Raw genomic sequence first — 23,751 nt, forward strand, 5'->3', positions numbered from 1 at the left:
CCGATTTATTGTGACATTTCATAAAACATGCCCAGTGAGTGAGTGAGTGAGTGGGGCTCAACTCCTATTCGAGCACTATTTCTGGTTTATAGAGACATTTCATAAAAAATGCCCACAGTGATGTCATCGCCACTTGAAAACCATTCCTACTTCAAAACCATGTGAAGATTTCTCGCTCACAAACCTAGAAACAATTGGGGTGAATCAAGGATTCACAGCCAAGATTGTTAGTATTTCACATGCTCAAAAGGACACACAACCACACACACATTGCCTTATCAATGCCACACCTTGTATGCTGACACCAAAAAAATTCCTACAAAACAAAGCTGGTTGTAGACAATGAAATCCACTTTGACCCTATACTTTACTTGTATATGAGGAATAAAATTGGAACAAAAATCAAAATATAATGATTGCCTAAAATTACACACAACATACATTAAGATAGTATGCAGACTGTAATTAATGCCTCCTTCAACAAAGTTATCAACACATTAAATATACTTCACAAAATGTCAAGGCCAAAAATACATGTCAAGAGCACTATGTCAGTTTGAACGTAGGAAGTCAAAGGAGTCTTTGACTGGCATTCAAGAGACAGTGAAGGATTAAGAATGCATTTATTTCAGGGATTAACCATAAAAAATAAAATTAAGAATGTTTCCAATCTGATAACAAAAAAAAACAACCAAAAGTAATCAAAGTTTCCCATGCTATTATATTCAGTGAACAGATTAAATATGTCCTGAATCTTTTAATTCAGTTGTTTATTAAGAGAACGAAGTCAAAATATTGCATATGTTACAAAACAACCAAATTCCACAACCACCCATCACACTATACTTTTATTTCCTTTGCCAAAGTCATTGAGGTAGGTGAGAGTAGGGGAACATAAATGAAAAGGGTTCCTCAACATATGCAATCACTGGATTGACAGGCTGTAAGAATATAAATTTTTCAAATTGTTATAATTACATCCAATTACAGACGCAATAATCTGTGAGTGCCATATTGGAAATGAAACTAAATATCAACTGAGACAAATTTAAATGCATTTGTAACAAGCACACAGAATACAAAATAACTAAATAATCAAATCAAATCCTCCAAGGAAGTATCTACACTACATTGGAATTACTGATAATGAAACAAGGTAGCCATACCTCCTTATGCTGAAGAAAAACAAAACATCTTATGTACACCTTTTTCACAAAGCACAACATTTTGGGATAATAGGTAATATGTACAAGTGGGTACCCGGTAAGCAAAATATGGCACAATGCTAAAAGTAATCACATGAACCCCTACCCCCACACAACCTCCTCCATTTTAAGTTACTAGTACATTGGTACATGAGTAATGTGAATTAATGAGAATATTTATCAATACATTACTTGTTTGTATCTGACTGTACAAATTCAGTTGAATATAACCCATCTGAGATCACATCCACAAAACATTCGATGTTAACCTACTTGCACCAGGCCCAACCGAAAAAATAATCTAGTTGTCCCAGACAAATTCCGTTTGCACTGTTTCTATTGTCATATGTAATGAAAGAAATATGTTATTGAATTATTAGAAAAATAACTAGGTTGCACTTTGGGTTGCACCAGTGCAAGTAACAAAGCACTAAATCAAGCCCTGCTATGCCATTCATAAGCCTTTGGTAAAGTGCAGAGTTATGATGGACGATAATATTATGAATGCTTTGTGGATCACAACCCAGACACACATTTCAGTCACTGTAGTGTTTAGAGTGAAAGTCCCAACACTTAATACTTACTGGACGACAAATCAATTAGTAAAAGGTTAAGCTCTTTCAGTGACATATTTACCTGTTCATCTGGGTTTTCATACTGAATCACATAGATCATTTCTCCAGATTCGAAACTGAGTTCATCCTGGTCTTCACTCTGATAGGGATGTGTGGACTGGACCTGCAGGAAGCAGAGGTATCTCTTGGACAAAGTGTGGTGTTGACATACATTGTGTTCATGCATCTCATGCCCAAATGTTCATATGTTTCTTTTCTGAATGCCTACAGCTCATTCCTTAAATTTAATAAGTTTCATAATTAAAGTCCATGTCACACATGTCCAGATGTCTCTTTTTCCAAAAGTCAGCATCTCATAACTTAATGGTGGTAAGTCTCATTCCTTAAAGCTTGTGTCTCCTACTTTAAAGTCCATATGTCTTCAACTAAAATGTCCATGTCTCATACTCAAATGTCCATTTTTCATACTTATATGTCCACATGTCTCATACTTAAAAGTCCATGTCTCATACTTAAATGTCCATGTCTCATACTTAAAAATCCATGTCTCATATTTAAATGCCCACACGTCTCTTACTTACATGTCCACATGTCTCATACTTTTTAAGTGTCCAAATGGATTACACTTACATGTCCACATGTCTCATACTTTTTAAGTGTCCAAATGGATTACACTTACAGGTCCACATCTCATACTTGCATTTCCATGTGTCTCATACTTAAAAGTACAAATGGATTATACTTAAATGTCCATGTCTTACACTTAAACGTCTGAATCTCATATCTAAATGATTATGTCTGACACCTAAACAGCAACATGTGTCACACCAAGTGTCCATAAATCTCGCATAAATGACTCGATCTATCACACTGATGAAGAACAAGCAAATGCTTTAATTATGAAGCTACGCCAGAGACCACGATGATGTCAAAAGTCAGACATACCACATAAAGGACATCAGGAGGAGGTTCCTTCAAAGGCTTGTTTGAGGGCGGCACTTGATATACTGCGTTTTTCTGCTCTTCCTCTTTCTCCTTCTCCTTGACTGGCTTTGGCTCATCGTACATGCTATCCTCTGTAATGTCCTTCACTTCGGAGCTGTCCACATTGTCCTTCTTGGCCTCTTCATCCTTGTTTTCCTTTGCAGTTTCCGCTGTTGGCGGTTGTGGAGGGGTGTAATCTGGAACGTCTACAGACTTGGGTTCGCCATGTCTATCTTCATCAGACTGCTCTGACTGAATGTCTCCATTGACCTTGACCTCACCATTGACTGTGACCTCATCACTGACCTTGACCTCTCCTTCAGCCTGGAAATCAAGCAATATAGAATCTGTCATATGATGTAAAGGTAATTTTCGCTGACGCGTAGGCCTGTGTGTGATTCATTTTGATCGTGCATAAATCTATCATATTTGTTATTGATCCCTGACGTTTAAATAAAACCAAAACCTGTCAGCAGAGAGTGTGGTATTTTATTTTAAAAAAAAAATCAAATATGCATTTAATCTAGAGAATTCAAAAAGTTTTTAACAAAAAATCTCCACAATGCATTATGTATGAGACTGTCTACCTACATATGCCACAGATAGACAAATGGTACACTGATATTGGCTGCAACGATTCGGTTCGATTCATCTAAAATCGAATCTGACACACTTGGTTGACACTTGTCATTGTATCCTGATTGTGCAGATCGGTGATCATGCTTCAGATCACTGGACTGTCTGGTTCAGCCTCGGTATTTACAGGTGTCCATCAAATAGCTGGAATATTGCTGTGTGTTGAATAAAACTAAACTCACTAACTCACTCACTCGTGGTAGTGCTAGCTCACCAACACACTACGCCACAGATTGACATAGATGTCCAACTCAACAACACAAGCTGACCACTCTGACACAAGCTGACCACTCTGACACAAGCTGACCACTCTGACACAAGCTGACCACTCTGACACAAGCTGACCACTCTGACACAAGCTGACCACTCTGTCAGGTATATTCCATGGATGCTGAATGTGAGTGTGAGGAAGGGCAACAAGAAGTGCCATGTCTGAACTTCTTTTCGCATGATGTGGCCCAGCAGACTAAAGACTAAGAACAAATTCGGCCAACTTGTACCTGAGAAACCCCTGTCTTCTCTTCCTTCTTCTCCTCTTCTTTCTTCTCCTCCTGTTTCATCTCCTGCTGTTTCTCCTCCTGTAGCTGCTCGATGGCCTCCTGATTGCTGTAAATGTTGCCTGCAGAAAGAGAGTAAGTGGATCTTGTTTTATGCCTTTTTAGCAACATTCAAGTAATGTCAGTACGACATGCTAACAGTAATCACTTTCATTCTCACAAAATCCCTTTTGTGTTTCATTAGACTCCAATCAGGGTTCATACAGATTATCAGCAATTCAATTAAAGGCCACTTTTGGACTTCTCAAGATTCACTCAACAATCTTAAGGAACTATAGAAACACACATAACACATGAATAGTTAAATACACACAAGGTTTGTCAAAAGTAAGTTCTACTGGGCAAAAGAATTGTCCACACAAATGTATTGTTCATCACTGTTTATTCATTGTACTAATTGTACTGTTTACCAGACAGGACCAAGATTTTCAAAGCTTTCTTAGCGCTAAGATAGTCGTAAATGGCATACATTAGCATTAACTTACGACCATAAGAGTGCACTAAGAGAGCTTCGAAAATTTAGGCCCAGGTTATTAGGTTTCAGTTTGTGTATTTGTGAATGGTTCGCAAAAACACATCTGACAACACCTTACTTCATGTAATGCTTGAGTACGTAAAAAGTATGTGTTTGCGCCATATGCACGGAACGAAGTAATTTTAGCTAGTTTGTTTCGATATGTTGATTAGGCAGCATGCCTAGAGATTGTCAGATAGTGTTAGTATCATTTGGGTGTTAGATTGTTTGACAGAGGATTAGTGTAACAGAAAGTTAGGAAGTGAGAATATTGTAAATGTAATAGAAACCAATATTAGATTCTGATTTAGTGGTTTTGTTAGATCACAACTAGGACAGTTCCTTCTGACCACCTACCGTCAGAGGGATATAACCTTTAGCTACAATGCTGCACTAGGAAAGTGTGTTTTTGCCATGGAGATTATTTAACACCCTCTGTTTTGGCAATGTATTTTCAATATGTATTAGTTTCGTGTAAAATTATAACTTGACCAGTTTTGCTAAATATTGGGCCTTCTTAGGGCAAGTCACAGGCTATTAGGGGCTTTTCAATGCTAAAATGAATTTACGTCTTTTATGGTAAAATGTAACATTTTTCAAACATATTTAGCTTGTGCAAACTCTGCAAATTGTCCACCAATTTGACTACTTTTGCAACATGAAGAAGCAGAGCAGTCAAGGGGAGATAATTCCCAAGTTGTCTCCCTTTACCCACATTTCATGCATACCACATCACAAAATTCCTTCAGAGTGATAAACTTTCTCCAACCATTATCACATCAACATGGAAATATCATTTCTTTGTAATTTACAAGTAGCTTACCCTGATTAGTTTCATCATCATCCTCAGCATGATCTCCATTCTGCTTGGCAGGTGTGTTGGTTGCACTGAGGGGGAAACCCTGCGACAGATTCATTCCTGTCAGCTCGTCTGGGTGGTGCTGTCCGTTCTCCACTGGGGCATCCTCAAAACTGGACAAACAACAAAAATACTGATTCCTTGGCCGGCAGATTTAATGTAATAGGCAAGGGCTTTGTTCCATAAAGTGATCTTGGCACAAAGATTTAGTTAGCTTATGTTGCGCTATGGGGAGGCTTGGCAGTAAGTTAACTCTATGCAACAATTGCCATGCTTCACAAAGTGGCCAACTCTCTACAACCATCATAATTCCTAACCTATGATAACCCCTTGGCCTCATATTTTTGTGAGTGAGTTTAGTTTTACACCGCAATCAGCCACTTTCCAGAGATATGGTGGCAGTCTGTAAATAATCGAGTCTGGGCCAGTGATCAACAACATGAGCATCACTCTGCGCAGCTGGGAACTAGTGAGATGTGTCAACCAAGTCAGTGAGCCTGACCACCAAATCCCGTTAGTCATCTCTTACGACAAGCACAGTCACCTTTTATGGCAAGTCTGGGTTTCTGAGGGCCTATTCTAACCTGGGACCTTCACAGGTCCCTTATATTTATGGAAATCGACAGAATCGTACTACATCGGAGTGAGTGAGTGAATGAGTTTAGTGTTATGCTGCTTTGGCAAAATTCCAGCAATAGTACAGTGCTGTGACACCAGAAATGGACTTCACACATTGTGCCCATGTAGGGAATTGAATCCAGGTCTTCGAACTCTTTCACCGCTAGACTACCCCACTGCCACTTCTACACAGGAAGGAGGCTTTCTACAGAAGAAAACCACTTTGGTCCTCTGTTACAATTCATATAAGATAATTGTGTTCACATAAATATATACAACAATATCAACATTTTAGATGCTAAGATCTGAGAATGTATTTCAGATCTGGTTGTATTAATTATGCCTCAGTTTGTGTTTATAAGAGTAAATAATAAATGTATAATAATAAACTATGAACAACTCAGGCCAACTCAGAACCACAACTGATTCAAAAATTCAACTTGCAGGTCAAATCTATCAGTAACATACCTCTACTCTGAAAACATAAAGTGTTTATCACCTAAACGATAATACTCAACCTTGACTAGACAGATCTTAAGGCAATAATGTAATCAAACATTTACCTCACTGACGACAAACCAAGAAGAGGTTCAATTCTAATTCTATGTTTTCCTTGAATGAAATATTAAAATATAAGAAAAAGGACTTTAAAGACAATCCAAATTCAGATAAAAGTTAAATCCTCCAAAGTTAAATGCAATTTTCGAAAAAATGAAATCTCATAAAAGGAAGCATTCATGCTTATGTCTTCTATTTAAATTTTTATTTTAATTATTTAATTTTAATTTAATTCTATTTTAATTTTTAAATTAATTTTTCTTTTGCTGTTCAGTATATGTTTCACCTCATGCAGTGCACATTATCAAAGAGAAGCCTCGTGGTTAAAGCATACACTGTCATGCCAAACACATGGATTTGATTCCCCCTCATGGGTACAATGTGTGAAGTCCATTTCTGGTGTCCCCTTCTGTGACATTGCTGAAATATTGCTAAAAATGGCAAAACTCCATTCTCACTCATATCAACAAACTGTCCCAAATGTGAAAGTTTGTGTGTTAATTGTTTGTCCCCAAATATTACAGGTATGTGATGATTGTCAGGACCAGACAATCCAGTGACTGATTCATAGAGTATAAATAACGGCTGCTGTTGTACACTGACATGCCATGAAACAAGTCTATAAGGATCACCAATTTAGTCAGTTCCCGTTTCTAGATATCACCATGGGTTTGCCGCAAAGTTAAGAAACAGTGAACATGTCTCACCCATCTGACAGGGACTTGCTGAGTGGCCTTTTCGGTTTATATACAAACTGTGCAAAATCTTTGGACAACTGTGCGTTTATGTCACAAGCGTCTTCAGAAACCTGAAACAAATAAAAGACATAAGTAAACTTCAAATTTGAAGTTGATATATAAAAAAAAAATCAGACTTTGTTTCATGTTTTGTGACATTTTCATCATTACCAATGAAACCACACTAACATTACCATCAAGCACACATTTTTTCGAATAGACCTTAAAAACTAATCCTTAAAACATTACTAGAATTATCACAATCACAGTACTCTGGCAATACTACTCATAACAAGTTAAGAAATATCCCCAGTTGAAAGGCTAGGTGATGTTATACCCTATAGGCAGTAGGTATGATGGAGAAACCTTTAGATCATTGAGTCCCTACATTACAAATAAGTTGTCAGTAAAGTTGGGCATAACAACATGATGTCAAGTCGCCATGTGTCATCCCACAATCCAACTTGTCGCCTTTAACAACAAACAATGGAGCGGATAGGACCTCTTATAACAGAAGATCTCAATATGAGTCACTTAATATAAATATATGAATTACGTATATAATAAATTTATGGAATATGAGTTAACAAGTTCTAAGAACAACGAAAGAAACAATCACACTCATAATCAATTGAAAAAAAATTCATGGCAAAATACAGAAAAACTTATCAAATAAATATGTTTAAAAAAGAAAAATACATGACCAAAGAGTCATGACATGACAAATAAGTAAAGTATAGTGAGTGCGATTTTTTGCTTCAGCCATTTATGACAAGGGTAATGTATATCAGAACCATGGTGACTGAAATGTGTACCAATCAGAAGACAAAATGCAAATGAAGTCATGTAACCATGGCTACTGATACAAACACAAAATTAATGGCAAAAGCATACAATTTGTGTTTGACATTTTAGAAGTGCACACTACATCTTGGACAGACATATTATTAACTGTGCATAGAACTATATGGTTAACCAGCATCTACAATTTAATTCATCATTGTATATATCCATGAAAAATCTCAATAATACAATAATACAAGAGAAAAACTCAATTTAAGAATGAATTTCGAAATTCATGAATAAAGAGGAATTCAGAAAAATAAGTACAATTATGATATACAGTAAACTTATTCAATAACAGCTTATGTCTCTGAATATTAAAAACATTATAAAAAGACAGAAAGAGTAGACTAGTGTAAAATAAAGAAAGAGAAAGAGAAGTAGCAAAAACTTCTTTGATTTACTGTTTTACAGCAAACATAAGACCTTTACTAAAACAACACCATATTTGTTCAACCTTCCGTTACAACATTAATTACATATTCTTACATGTGTCTGCTCTTCTGACAGAAAAGTGGTAGATAGCTTGTTTTCCTTAACATCCCTTTGTATGAAGTTCCTATAATTCATTTTCTAATCTTAACCAGAATCTTAAGCATGCAAAGAAATACTGTTGGTATTACATTAGGTAAAAGATAAAGCCTATATTTCCCTTCTAGTGACCAATATTTTTTTTATTAATCTTGTTCCAATTGTCAATTATTATTTCTATTCTCTTGCTCAATTAAAAAAAAAAAAAAAAAAAATAATCAATAAAAGCGTCCATAAAATTCAAATCAGATACCTCTCTGCATGAAGATGCAATAACTAATCACTACCCTGAGAAAACTTCATTCAATCTTCCTCAAGAACGATGTATGGGTGCTTTTGCCAGTGTTATGTAACAGTCTGGTCCCCATTTGAAAAATCCTCATTTCAAGAAAAGAAAGCCCAAAAGGTACACAAATATCCTTTGCATAGTTTTCTCTTTTGACTGTACATGCCATGGCGCTAAGCGGCAAGAGAGTATGAACAATACCTGCAATATAATGATGCAGCCGTTTTTCATTTACATTCAGAACTTGCTGTTTGAGTTTGTTTTCCAATACATGCTTCCATAAATATTTAACTGATAACAATAATTAGAGAATTTGATGCCATTTTGCTAATTAGAAATTCACATATGGAGTGAAGGTCAGATCTTCATGCAACGGAGATATCAACTGAAGCAAAAGATTTACGTTCAAGAAATTGTAAAAATCCAAGTAAAAAATGATTTCACTTTCGTATTATCAGTCAGTGGCTTGATTTTCAAAGCTCTCTTGGCACTAAGATAGTCAAAAGTGCGATACACTAACATTAACTTACGACTTCTCATTGCTAAGAGAGTTTCGAAAATCTAAGCCCAGTTCAGCAAAATGAGCAGTACGTCAAATACAAAAGCAGAGAAAATAGATGATCAAAAGGAAAGTGAAGTCATATGAATAAAAAAATGACTAAATGAAACTGAAAATGTCAAAAATACATACAAAATATTGCTTCAAAAACAACACAAAGCACAGTATCTAATTTACTACAAGATGCACACCACAAAGAAATATTTCAACTTACAATTAATTCTACTAGAAAAAGGAAAAACTGTAGATGCGTCCGATCCAAGAGTGATGAAAAGAAAAATGGAGTGTTCACGTGATAATGTCTCAAATATTGGCACAATGTAGTATTTGGTATTCATCATCCAAGTATTATAGAATGTAGCCCACAAGATGACACACAAACCAGTCAAAATTCATCCAACATCCATCAGTTAACAGACGAATGTGCTCATCTTTCCATCAACACCGAAAAGATCCATCTTCGTTTTGTGTTAAGGCTTAATACAAATCCATGCAGGTGGAAGTCCAGAAATAGAATTGTGACAAGTCTTTGTGAAAAAGGAATAGGTGCATAAAATATCAGCAATATGTCATCGATGTGTATCGATATCAGTTATGTCATATGTGCAACTGATAAATATGTAGTGAATTGTATGTGATCGATCATAAATTTTGCAACACCTGAACACACTTATTTCCAAAAGCATTACAACATGGATTCTTTAAGGTACTTTAAATTAAACGTAAATTATGACTAATGAAAAGAGAAAAGTACTTTCAAAAATATCTACAGGCATTATCATCCATCCATTGTCTCAGTAATCCACATACTGTGATATCATTTTATTACCTATTAATTTAAATGTAGAATGGGTCAAATATGTCTAAATGCCAATCATTACGCTCCTTACTTGGAATATCTGACACTCATCAAATTAAAAAAAAAAGTTGAACTATCAATAAATGAAAAGTCAAAAACCAAAAAAGACAAACTCGACATGATTTTACTTTTAAATGATTATCAGAAGTACCTATAGAATGAATGACTACTACTCAACAAAATGTCAACAATTTTATTCCTCCAGGAAACCAGTCTGCATGGATGTGTCCCTTGTTAGATGAAAGGAAGGATCTGGTACTAGAGTAGTCCGGAGTTCGTAGATGGTTCCATCAGGAAGAATGGCTCGCTCTAGCTTCTGAACAGCAGCAACACCTTGTGGGACGTTTTGGACCTCACGGCTCGACCCCTTGGCCCTCTGACTGATCTGGTGCAGGGTTTTCAGATGTTCTGAAAGCAGGAACTCTGATGGTGCCCCGAGAAAACGGATGCGTGGATCACTGGAAAGCCTAGCGTCTCCCCCTTCAGCAAACAGTGGCTGATCTTCACCATCAATTTCATGGATGCTTGCATGTCTCGGTCCAAACATGCTTCCATATTCCTGTTCAGAACCAGCTTGCCGTCTGCTATAATGGGCATGCTGTATATCCTGGCACTGTGAGCATTCTATAATGGGGCTGTTTTCTATTGTAATAGAAGGTACCGTGATCTTCAGCTCTATAGTGTTGACTTCATTTCTTAGGATCTCTCTTCTCATTCGTTTGTCATATTCCGAACGTTCTTTCTTCTGTCCATATTCTGCTTTGTCTTCCACGATCCTTTCATCATTTGGTCTTCCTGTCTCCCACTCCTCTTCATCAAAATCTTCAGGACTTGTCTGCAGCTGTAAAGTTGATTCCGTATCATTCATTCTAGATCCATAGTAGTCTGACCCTGCATCCGACATGCCGGAATCAAGAGTCAAGTTCCGGGCTGAGCTGGCTTTCCTGTGCTCCATTATTTTCGATCTTGTATCCAAGGATCCTGTTCCACGTCTGTGACCAACTGGAGTGTTGGGAAGAGTTATGCGCCCTGGCAACTTCCTCCGAGCAGGTCGTACGGGATGTTGGGAAAACGAATCTTTGAATACATTGTATTTCAGTCTGATTCTATCATCTGCTTTAAGCATATTTCCAATCTGGCAAGCATTACATAACAATATTGGCATAACCTGCGGAGGAAAAATGTAATTACATAAAAAGAAGATCTAGATAAGAAACACTGTCAATATGTCATGGGTTTGTATACACCATGGTCTACCATCATTCATGAATATATACCGGTGGAAATAAATAAGGGAAGACACGAGTACAAGTGTTCCTTTATTCTTTTCCTGGTTTGTTCACAGGGCATGATTTGCGATGAGGGTGAAATTCTGTAAATAAATATAGGAATACTTGTAGTTTCATTTGTTTCCTTATTCGTTTCCATAAGTAAGTTTCCATAAAGTGGTTCAGGGATTGTGAAATAAAGTGAAACCAACTAGAGAGTTCCACTTAATTGTCAAACGATGAAGCAAGCTAGGAAATAATGTCTAATGTTTTAGAATACATTATGCTAAAAATATCACAAGTATGCTGTCAGACACTGCCAGTGTAAAATGCACAATCACTGGCTTCTTTGAAAATAACAATAACAACTAAATGTAATTCAAACACGAATGATGGACATGGTGTATAAAAATCTGTCAAGAATTGACGATGCAGAAGAAAAACATTATCTTGAGAATGCCAAGAACTTTATAACATGTATATCACTGGTATTAAGAGTATTTCTTCTATATGTGACCCATGAAGATCACGGGGTAGAATAGACCTTGATCAACCCATGCTTGCCATAAAAGGCGACTATGCTTGTCGTAAGAGGAGACTAACGGGATCAGGTGGTCAGACTCGCTGACTTGGTTGACACATGTCACTGGTTCCCAATTGCGCAGATCGATGCTGATGTTGTTGATGACTGGATTGTCTGGGCCAGACTCGATTATTTACAGACCGCTGCCATATTGGAATATTGCTGAGTGCGGCGTAAAACTAAACTCACTCACACTCACTCACTATCTGTTATTTACGATCTATTTCCAAATTCTGCAATGATTCTGAAATGTCATCAAAGTGATGGACTAGCAACAAACAGCATAACATCCCGCCCTTGTGACCCAAATAAATTAATGAACCTTGTCAAACTTTCTTTATCTGCTTCCGAGATGTGACACCGACAAGGTGTGAAGATGATTTTGTCCTTCTTTCAGCTATATTCCAACAACATCACTGTGGGATATTTCAGATACACAGTTCTAGTCACCCCAGCTAGAAATGATACAAATGCATACTCACTCACTCCAGAGATCTCTAAACAGCAGTATTTAGCAGGAAAATGAACTTCCCAAAGAATAGATGCCTGATACAAAGGGAAACAGTTCTACCATAGGCTCAATACGTTGCCTTGACAACAAAAAGAAGCCACTTGTAGCACTGGTTTTCCTCTGTCCCATTCTGGTCGTGAATGTCAGGTGTTTACTGGTATGTGATGGGTTTTTAAAATACTAGACGAATTTAGTCGCTGTATGTATCATGTTCATACACAAAGCTTTGTTAGTGAATCAACACCCTGAGCTCATGGTGGACAGACCTTAAGTGAACAGGTATGTCTGATCTGAGCTCAGGATGGACAGACCTTAAGTGAACAGATATGTCTGATCTGAACTTGATAGTGAACACACATTTTTAACAGAACACACATCCAACATCAACAATGGTGTAGAAAAAAATACCTTACCTTGGCGATTTCATGATGAAAAATATTTTCAGCTCCAAACAGATTTTGGTACATATCACCATAGAAAGTGACTCGGCTGAAGCAGAAAACGGGAAAATGATCATCCTTTGATTATGAATGTAATTATTTATTTATTAATTAATAATACATTATATAGAAACTGTATATCACTTACGAAAGTTAACAAATCTTTAAATAATCCTGAGAAATGGAGATTCAGTACAGATATGTTCCCTTCAGCCTGCCAGGACAGTTTAGATTCATTTCCAAGATTAGGAGGGATTCATCAAAACGGAAAGTTTGGGACAAATGTCTAGCTTCAGTTCCCAGTCATGTATATATGATCTACTGTGGCAATATTCTCTTGAAGAGCAGGAATGAGATTAGTCTTCAGTAATGTGTGTTTGTCACAAACTGGGGATCAGGCCACAAACAGGAGGATCATGTGGTCAGGCTTGATGGCTTGGTTGTACATGCAATCATATCCCATTTGTGTTGACAATAATAACATCAATCACCGGATTGTCTGGACATTACTTACAAAATTCCAATATTTCAGTTTACATATATATAACTCACCTTGTAATTACTACAAAAAACAGTTTACAAACATTATAATGATCTTTTTGTTTGTAGCTTAAAGTATTAATCTGAAATATTTCACCTATCCCAGCTAACATCCAGTAACCTTCGTCAATACTGGCCCAGTGAAGTCAGAGCATCAGGCCTGTACTATTTTGTACACTGGCGTTGAACTAGCCCAATATAGGCAGAGAACTCTGGCCAGTACACAGCCGTAACGGTTGCTGAATTGGCCCTTTACAGTTTGACCGGTACTGACCCGGATATAAGTTTAATACTGTTTCTACAGCTTAAAACAAGCTGACAACCAAACAAAAATAATCTGAAGAAGAAACACAAAACAAAACAAAACGAAACACAGGTTTATCCATATGGGTTTAATTCCTCCTGAACTGAACTTATGTTTTTGGATTAGATATGCAAACAGGTTTTGCGTCACCTAAAACGCATGGCATATACGATGAATGACTGAATGTTTAAAATTTTCCAAATGCTCGTCTTAGCAAAATTTACACAGCTTGTTATTATAAATTCAGATCAACACTCAACTTGAGTAGCAAAAGTAGTCTCTACAAATGATTCAAAACAAATATTGTTACTATTTAGAGTCACATTACGTCAGTTTACACTTAGAAATATGGAAAGTCTCAACCTCTGTCTTTTGGCCACCTCTATAGAGCAGACGACATGGTCCTGAGATAATCTCCCACAATTCCCCAGAAAGGAAATGCAATGTATGTACTCGGCCAGTACAGCATTGTGGTGTTGTGTTTTCGGTAACCATCCATATCTGGCCCGGTACAGTTTTGCCTGTAACGGGCCACTAAAAGAAAATAAGCAATGGTCCAATACGTTATGCCAGTACCAATGGTACAGGTAATATGATGCCAGCACTGGCCCCCTAATGTGATGTTAGTTGGGATATTATGGCTGACTGTAAATAATGATGTCTGGATCAGGCAATCCAGTGACTAATATCAAATGCTTCAATCTAGGCAAATGGGATACAAAGACAAATGCCAACTGAGTCAACCAGCCTGCCAATCAAGTCCCATTAATCGCCTCTCACGACAAGCAAGGTTGCAGATCTTCATGGGTACACTACAATTACCTGTTGTAGAAATCTGGCAGTTCTGAGTGTAGGTCATTGTTGAGATCTTCATAGATCTTCTTGGCTTCATTCAGCTCCTCTTGGGCCTGAAGATCATAAGAAAATAGATAGAACACACTTCCACAATTCCATATCTGCCTCAAATACCCATCTGATTAATAACAATACTGACGGGACCAGTACTGCAGTTACTGTCAGACGTGTCCTTACTCTAAAAAATATTGTTATGTAAAGTTTCTATGTTAAACAGGAGATTATAAGGATTACTTGCAGACTGGTGTAGAAGTGTGTACTCAGGTGTACAATACATGTCATTTTGTGCAATACATGTAATAAATTTACAGTTACTGTGAAAAGAACAGAGGGTAAACATACCTCAGACAGTAAAGAATTATATCTTTCCATTAGAACTGATAACAACATACAGATGTATTTCTAAGATTACAATCTGTTCTAAGATAAATCTGTCATCTCCAAAATGTAGAAAATCCTACCTATTCCCATTAAAAGCACATTAATATATTAGCAAAATAAAACCAAGGACATCTTCTTGACCAACTACTGTCTTGAGTTTAGGGGGAAAATCAAGTCTTCTTGTAGTATATTACAACTCTGCTTTGGGTGGAACTGATGTTTGAAGAGTTGTCTGACCTACCTTAAGTATCTTGGCATCATCTCTCTTCTTGGCATTCTGTAAGACCTCCAGGTTATGTCTGGCATTGTCGTAGTCAACCTGCTTCCTTCCACGCTTCGACACACGGGCCTGATGACAGAAGAGATGCAATCATTATGAGAATACAGTGGAAGCTGTGTAAACCAGCATTCACTGGGACTGAAGAAACTATCCGGTTTAGACAATGTGCTCGATTGTTGAGTTGATGCTTTATGCACAAGCCACGGTTGGGACTGATATTTTGTGCCGGTGTTGACAACTTGCCGGATTGGACAGATGCCGGTTTTGAGAGCATCCACTGTATATCTGCTGATGTGAGAGAGCGAGTTGCTTTGATAGTCTATTTCTCCTCTGAGCAGTTTTTCAGGTGTGGAATGTAAGATATGAGTGATGCATGACCTTTCAACCTTGTTGATATCTAAGAACATAGAGTGAGTGAGTTTAGTCTTACACAGCTTTCAAACAATCCAGTGATCAACAACATGAGCATCGACCTGTGCAATTCAGAACCAGTGACATATGTCAACAAGGTCAGCGAGTCTGACCACCCAATTCCGTTCGCAGCACCTTACAACAAACATAGTCACCTTTTATGGCAAGCATGGGTTGTTGAAGGCCTATTCTACCCCGGGATCTGTACGGGTCAGCATAGGAAAGATATTGACTGAACCAGATACATAAGTATTTTATTAGTGGTGCACCAGCTTATTATATCAATTTTGGCTAAATTCTACGTTGGACAATATATGTCAGCTTAATGTTGGAATAAAGTCATGCAGATCATGTATGTTTTCCACTTCAATGAAACCTAAAGATAATGTTAGTGCTAACAAAAATATTATCAGATCCCTGGCCAACCTGGATTTGACCAATTAACCAGAGGTTTCGGACCTGCCCTAGAGATACACATCTCTGCAGTGTATTTTGCTGCCTCAACAGAGCTAATGTCCATGAGATTTTTTCGAACTAGTTCCAGAACATGCAAGTGAGGATACAGTTAGAAAGAGGATTAGACCCACCTTGAGAGTTGGGAAGGAGAGGAGATATGTGTTCATCGGCTCTAGGGACCGCTCATGTAGCTTCTGTAGGTAGTCCGTCCATAGCAGATCTAAAGACTGGAATCACAGATGTTCAGTGATAGATACAAGGTTGAATGTTTAAGATTTATCAATAAAACATACCAGATGCCAGATAGCAAACACTTTCACCATCAGCGTATCAGGTGTTATAAGTATCAATACCACATGAATATGTCTGAGTTCACAGTAGGAAACAATTCTTTGCGTTATTAAAATGCCTAGCCCTCAAAATTTTGCCAGAGCCAGAATGCACTGACAGGGGTGACCCCTATAAAATTTTGAAATTTAGACATCATTTCTGAGCATGTTGTCATCATTCGCAAATCAAATTTATTTTTGTTGTTTTCATGAGGAAAATATGGTGTATCGTGGTGACGTTGGATGATTCAATTCAGATGACAGAGTATCAGATATAATTTTATATTATCTTCATTGTGTAAAGCTAATTGCTTCAGTCACTCAAAGCTGATACTACAGTCTGTAAATTTGGCATTTAAATTAAAGACTTTTACTATGAGAATTGTGATCATGTGCCGATTTATCATGATTCTTGCAACACTTCATGCCAACATTCTTTCAATTGTCCTTGAATATCAGAAGTGTGAACCAGTGTAACAGTTAGATTAACATGCTTTTGTAATTAAAAGAATTCATAGTTTCTGTCGCATTCTGGCAAGCTATTTTTGTGTAATATTTTATCGGAATTTCGAGGTTAGATGTAAATATGATAAGGCATATTACAGATGACTTCTTTACCCTCCCTAAAACAATGTTTATGTGTTACTTCTTGACTCTTCACTTGCTGAATTAACACGGCAAGCGGGAAAAAGTAATTGAGTGAGTTTAGTTTTATGCTGCGTTCAGCAATACTCTAGCAATATCATGGAGGAAGATACCCATGTAGGGAAGTGAATCTGTGTCTTCAGAGCAACAAGCAAAAGCTAATCCAGAAGGCAACTCCATCATCCCCAAGGGACAAGAAGTAGCTCTAAAAAAGAATAATTTCTAATAATTTTCTGTCCTTCCTATACATGGTATGCTCTTTCTACATGTAACGTCAGTTTGAAAAGGAAGGAAAATGTGACATGCAACTTTGTTGCCTCACAAGACAGATTACAACAGAGTGAAACCATTAAGTCTGTCGAAATGAGTGGTTTAGATGTTTCTAGGCTTCTAAATATAAACCTGAAGTGTGCTTCTCATTATATATTAGGCCGTCTCTTTGTTTTTTTTGTTTGAGGTTTTTGTTTTGTAATTAAGACCTCTTTTCCAGCTTTAACTTTTCATTAGCAAGACCTCTTCCCAGGTTTTACTTTTTCTAATTATCTTTTCCTAACTCTGTGTGAACATCAACATTCAAATGATATATGAGTGTTTGAAATCAATTGAAAAATATCATTCAAGATTAAGTTCAAAGTGCACATGCATTACCATAGCAGATCTAAAGACTGGAATCACAGATGTTCAGTGATAGATACAAGGTTGAATGTTTAAGATTTATCAATAAAACATACCAGATGCCAGATAGCAAACACTTTCACCATCAGCGTATCAGGTGTTATAAGTATCAATACCACATGAATATGTCTGAGTTCACAGTAGGAAACAATTCTTTGCGTTATTAAAATGCCTAGCCCTCAAAATTTTGCCAAAGCCAGAATGCACTGACAGGGGTGACCCCTATAAAATTTTGAAATTTAGACATCACTTCTGAGCATGTTGTCATCATTCGCAAATCAAATTTATTTTTGTTGTTTTCATGAGGAAAATATGGTGTATCGTGGTGACGTTGGATGATTCAACAAGATTGAAATTGCAACTCTCAGATATATAAGATTTGTAGGCATATGCTCTACCACATGGCCATCGGCCAAGGAAGGAAGCGGGGTTGAATTATCTATTTATAGTTTCATAGTTTTTATAATGTAATTATATTGATTTTATTTTGACTTCAGTTATTGTTATGTAGCTTCATTAAATGATTATCTACTTTGTAATTACCCATCATTGACAGCATATATGTTAGAGAAAACACTTCTCGGTTTTGGTAGACAATGTAAAACAATCAGGGTCAGGAAATCCCTCCCCCTCCAGTTTTACATTGTCTACCATAACCTTGGAGGCGTGTTTTCTCCTACACATACAGTGCCTCAAGCAAGCAATTATTTTGAATAATCACTATTTGGCTAAAAACTGGGATTCCTGAAAAGCAGTTATTTTCTGTAATTCAGGGCATCCTAAATCTGCAGAAAGATAAAACAAAGGATGTTTCAATGCTACTTCTACGAAGCAGTAACATTCGTTCGGCATTCGTATATTTACATGACTGGCTTGCCCATGGCACTATTATAACACATGCTTCGTGAGTCCTATATCACACAGTGAAATGAGGGCTATAACTGATTCCTGCAAAATCTGATCACATTCTGTCAAGGTCTGTCAAGATCTGTCGTATCACAAACAACCATAAGCTGTAGAGGCCTAAATTTATTATCTCCACACCAGTGAATTTCAGGGTTCAGACAAGGGAGTGAGTGAGTGAGTTTAGTTTTACGGTGCACTCAGCAATATTCCAGCTATATGGCTGCGGTCTGTAAATAATCGAGTCTGGACCAGACAATCCAGTCATAAACAACGTGAGCATCGATCTGCGCAATTGGGTACCAATATCATGTGTCAACCAAGTCAGCGAGCCTGACCACCCGATCCTGTTAGTCGCCTCTTACGACAAGCATAGTCGCCTTTTATGGCAAGCATGGGTTGCTGAAGGCCTATTCTACCCTGGGACCTTCACAGGATTCAGACAAGGGAGACAACTGAACTCAGGACTTAGTTACTACTCAGTTCGTTCAGGTAAACTCAACTACATCTACACATCTGAATACATATATATGTTTTTTAGTTTTTTAACACTTCACTCAAAAGTATTCCAGCCAAATGATGTTGTTTTGTAAATAATCAAGTCTGGCTGAGTCATTCTAGTGATTAATTTCATGAGCAACAATCTATGCAACTGGGATACTAAGAGATGCATCACATAGTGAACCAACCTACCCAATAACTAATAACTTAAGTTATTTCTTACAACATGAATGTGATGTTGCAGATCAGATCTTGCCCAGATCTTCATAAGACTCTTGAATATATACTAATCAAAATTTGATAGGGATACCCTCTGTGCCTAGGTAGGAACTGACAGTGACTGTATGACTGAAGGTATACAAGTAATATTGAATATTACCTCAGATCAGAATAATTTTCACCATCAGAAGTATGAAGCGACTACACTTTTCATGCGTCTGTCCTTAGTTTTGTAACAGTTTGAAATATCTCTCTATTCGTAAGAAAGTCAGAGTAGTATATCATCACCATTTCATTTTTCTGAGATATTCACAAGTAATCTTACCTGTACTTTCTGCTTAAACTCTGATTCTCTTGTCCAACCAGGTTCATAACTCTCAGACACTGAAGCGTAGAAGGATCTGCTTGCTAGAGATAACGCTGAAACAGATAATACATACTTGAAAACTGAAAAACGTGTATGAAAAGGAACATTCTATGTTCCTAAAATCCTTGATGAATCTAGGCTTTCTAGGCTTGGAAGCAGAAACATGGCACTCTAATTACAGATCCCAGAAAACACATGGAAGTACAAAGGTCCCTTTACCATCTATTTGACTGATTTAGTTTGTTGTTTAATACTGCATTCAGCAATATTCCAGCAGTCTGTAAATGGTCGAGTCTAGACAAAACATTCCAGTGATCAACAGCATGAGAAATGTTTGCACAAATGGGATACGATGATATGATGTGTTACTCATTAAGCCAGTCTGACCACATCATCCCGTCTTGTCTCTTATGACGTGCATGGGTTGCTAAAGACCAAATTCTAACCTGAATCTTCACATCTATCTCTAGATATACACCAACTGACTTTAAAAATCTTGTGTTGGACATTGGTCTATTACTGGCTGATTGTCATATTTTAGAGTCACACAATCAGCTACTGTTGGACTCTTCCAGATTATTGAGATTGGCATGTGCTAACTGTATCACTGTTGAAGGCACTGGAACTGTGAAGGTCCGGGGTAGAATAGGCCTTCAGCAACCTATGCTTGCCATAAAAGGCGATTATGCTTGTCGTAAGAAGCAACTAGCAGGATCAGGCTAGCTATTCTCGAAACGTTCGTAGTTTTACGAAGATCTTAAGGCTATTCTTAACACATTGGCCGCGACCAAATTTAAGAATTCTTAGGGCTATGAACGTTTCGAGAATAAGGGCCCAGGTGTTCAGGCTTGCTGACCTTGTTGACACGTCATCGGTTCCCAATTGCACAGATCGATGCTCATGTTGTTGATCACTGGACTGTCTGGAATACTGTGGAGTGCAGAGTAAATCTCAACTCACTCACTCACGCTGAAGGCATAAAACAACATTCACACAGTGAAGTTGTATGTCAACTCTCTTGACATCTTTCACAGAGCTGTGCTGCTGACAGATGAGAATGTGTTAACTGTCAGGTATTAAAGAGATGTACAGTAGTTCCCTAATTCAAATCCTGTTGGCCATGGAGATCTTGTTGACAAGGGACAGCAAAGGCCATCTGTTGTGAGCTTAACTGTCTCCATAGTTTCTGATTTAGTAAGTTGTTTATTTCACCCCAACATGATACACCAGGAAGTGTAGCTTGGTTCGTGCAAACAACAAAGGTTTCAGACCTTCATACATATATAACAACACCCAAACATTGTGTTTAGTGAGGAATCACACAACTGTTTGTGTCATGCTTAAACAAACTTCACTCATACCTGATGTTAAATTCAAAATGATGACATGATAATCAACAAAAACATTATCATGCACTTAGAACCTTTATCATATCCTTAGATCCTTTATAATATTGCCCCTAGACCATTCATTGTCATGCACTCTATATCATTATGCATTTAGACCCTACAACATCATGCACTGACAATTCCTTATCATGTCCATAAACCCTTTATTATCATATCCTTAGATCCTTTATAATATTGCCCCTAGACCATTCACTGTCCTGCACTCTATATCATTATGCATTTAGACCCTACAGCATCATGCACTGACAATTCCTTATCATGTCCATAAACCCTTTATTATCATATCCTTAGATCCTTTATAATATTGCCCCTAGACCATTCACTGTCCTGCACTCTATATCATTATGCATTTAGACCCTACAGCATCATGCACAGACAATTCCTTATCATGCCCTTAAACCCTTTATTATCATATCCCTTCATTATCATGCACTTCGATCCTTCATTATCAAGCCACTTATCAGTTCATTATCATGTCCTTAGAAACTTCATTATCAAGCCCTTAAAAACATCACCATCATGCCCTTAGACCCTTCATCATCATGCCCTTAGACCCTTCATCATCATGCCCTTAGACCCTTCATCATCATGCCCTTAGACCCTTCATCATCATGCCCTCAGAAGCTTTATTATCATGTCCTAAGTATAACCTTCATTATCATACAGTTAGATCCTTCATTATAATGCCTTTATTTCCTTCATTATCATGCTCTTATATCTGTCATTATCGTGTCCCTAGATCCTTCATAAAACTTTGAACCTTCATTATGCCCTTACACCCTTCATTATCACACCCTTAGATCAGTCATTATCATGCCTTTAGATCCTTCATTATCATACCCTTAGATCCTTTATCATATCCAGGCCCTGAGGGTCCCAAGTATCATGCCTGAGATAGACACACAGACACACAGACACACTTTCCCTACACCAAATCATTGTTTCTATGATCAAACACACCAGCCATCATTCTCATTTCCATTTATGTTCCCACATCTGACTAAAATCATCACAATGAGTCCACTAGACTTAAAAAGACCAAGGAAAATCTGTGTTAAACTGGCTTCCATACACAGTATTTACACTGACCAGGATAAAGTGAGCCATCCTTTTCACAAATTAAACTGAAACCAGAAAAATCCATTAAAGAGGAACAAATGTTATCTTCCACACCAAAGATGATAATGCTTTTCCAAAACAGGCCATTATAATCGTCAATCAATATTAATTTTGTGTCCATAATCACGGAGGTATTTCTGGTTCTTGACTGCTGCAAGTGATTACACATACCTTTGTTCAAGTACCATTAATTCACACATAATGATTTCTATAACCTAAATATTTATCTTCTAATAAATGAACCAAGAAGAAAGGGAAGTGAAGTCTTTCAGGACGAAATTAGTTGATCCATTTCGTGATGAATTTCACGTGACTGAATTGATTTATAGCCTGAATCAACAACTGACTTCTCTTCATAATCAAAAATCAATATAACGTACATGAGGCTTGGAGATAAAATGTTGGGTTTTGTACTCCCATTGTCTGTTTTGATAATTAGAGCAAACTTGAGTTTGCAGACAACTTGTATTCTACCTTGTGACTCACTAGTGTTGATTCTGTTTGACCTAATTTAGAGTCCATACAGCCAATGTAATGATATTCAAGTGAAGGATGTATATTTCACACTTCACCACACTTTGAAAAAGATGTGCAATTGTATATTGTTTTGTTCAGTGCTTTTCCTTGTTACTGAGAAAAAATTGATTTCAAACATGATGAAAATAGCAGTCAAGGAAGGAATATATATTTAACATAACAAAATTTTAGCCTTAAACTAAAACGCTAATTTTGATAAATGGATAATTAGAGCTAATATGACTAATAAATGAAACACAAACACATTCTACATGGATGTCACACTGTTATTGACTGTTTGTGAGTTAGGGTAAATATTTCGTAACACAGTATGACCTTTCTTATATGAAAAACAGTCTGACAAAGTTTAGTAAAAGACTATTGCTTTTAATTTTAGATCCAACAAAAACTAGTTATATGGCTTTACAGCGCCAGAGAATTGAGGACTGGTGACAAAATGCCATAATTCTTTATTTCATTCAATCAAATCGTAAAACAGCCTGACAAGTTTTATCAAAGGCTTTTCCTTTTAATTCAGCTCATATAATCCAACAAAAACAAGATATTAAGCTTTACTGCACCAAAGGAATAAGGGGAAAATCCACGCTTCAAAACACATTGTCTAAACTACAGTGTTCCAACTAAGTGGTCTATTGGTAGGTGGAATACCAGGTTCTCAAGTAAATCACATTCAACATGTGGCATACCTTTCTGGTTG

The 23,751-nt window shown here is 37.1% G+C and overlaps 1 protein-coding gene across 1 annotated transcript in view; it reads right to left on the minus strand.

Moving 5' to 3' along the window:
- LOC137298931 (myc box-dependent-interacting protein 1-like) overlaps positions 1 to 23,751 on the minus strand; it is a 64,191-nt gene that overhangs the window by 8,250 nt on the left and 32,190 nt on the right. Inside the window, exons 4-13 of the mRNA XM_067831315.1 lie at positions 19,948 to 20,042; positions 16,482 to 16,577; positions 15,445 to 15,552; positions 14,790 to 14,875; positions 13,097 to 13,172; positions 7,214 to 7,314; positions 5,295 to 5,443; positions 3,901 to 4,019; positions 2,726 to 3,088; positions 1,842 to 1,943 (exon numbers count right to left, since the gene is read on the minus strand). Of these exons, the coding sequence (XP_067687416.1) occupies positions 1,842 to 1,943; positions 2,726 to 3,088; positions 3,901 to 4,019; positions 5,295 to 5,443; positions 7,214 to 7,314; positions 13,097 to 13,172; positions 14,790 to 14,875; positions 15,445 to 15,552; positions 16,482 to 16,577; positions 19,948 to 20,042 (1,295 nt within the window). The remainder of the gene's footprint in view (positions 1 to 1,841; positions 1,944 to 2,725; positions 3,089 to 3,900; positions 4,020 to 5,294; positions 5,444 to 7,213; positions 7,315 to 13,096; positions 13,173 to 14,789; positions 14,876 to 15,444; positions 15,553 to 16,481; positions 16,578 to 19,947; positions 20,043 to 23,751) is intronic.

This window comes from Haliotis asinina, chromosome 10, assembly GCF_037392515.1.
Source record: "Haliotis asinina isolate JCU_RB_2024 chromosome 10, JCU_Hal_asi_v2, whole genome shotgun sequence".
Taxonomy (NCBI): domain Eukaryota; kingdom Metazoa; phylum Mollusca; class Gastropoda; order Lepetellida; family Haliotidae; genus Haliotis; species Haliotis asinina.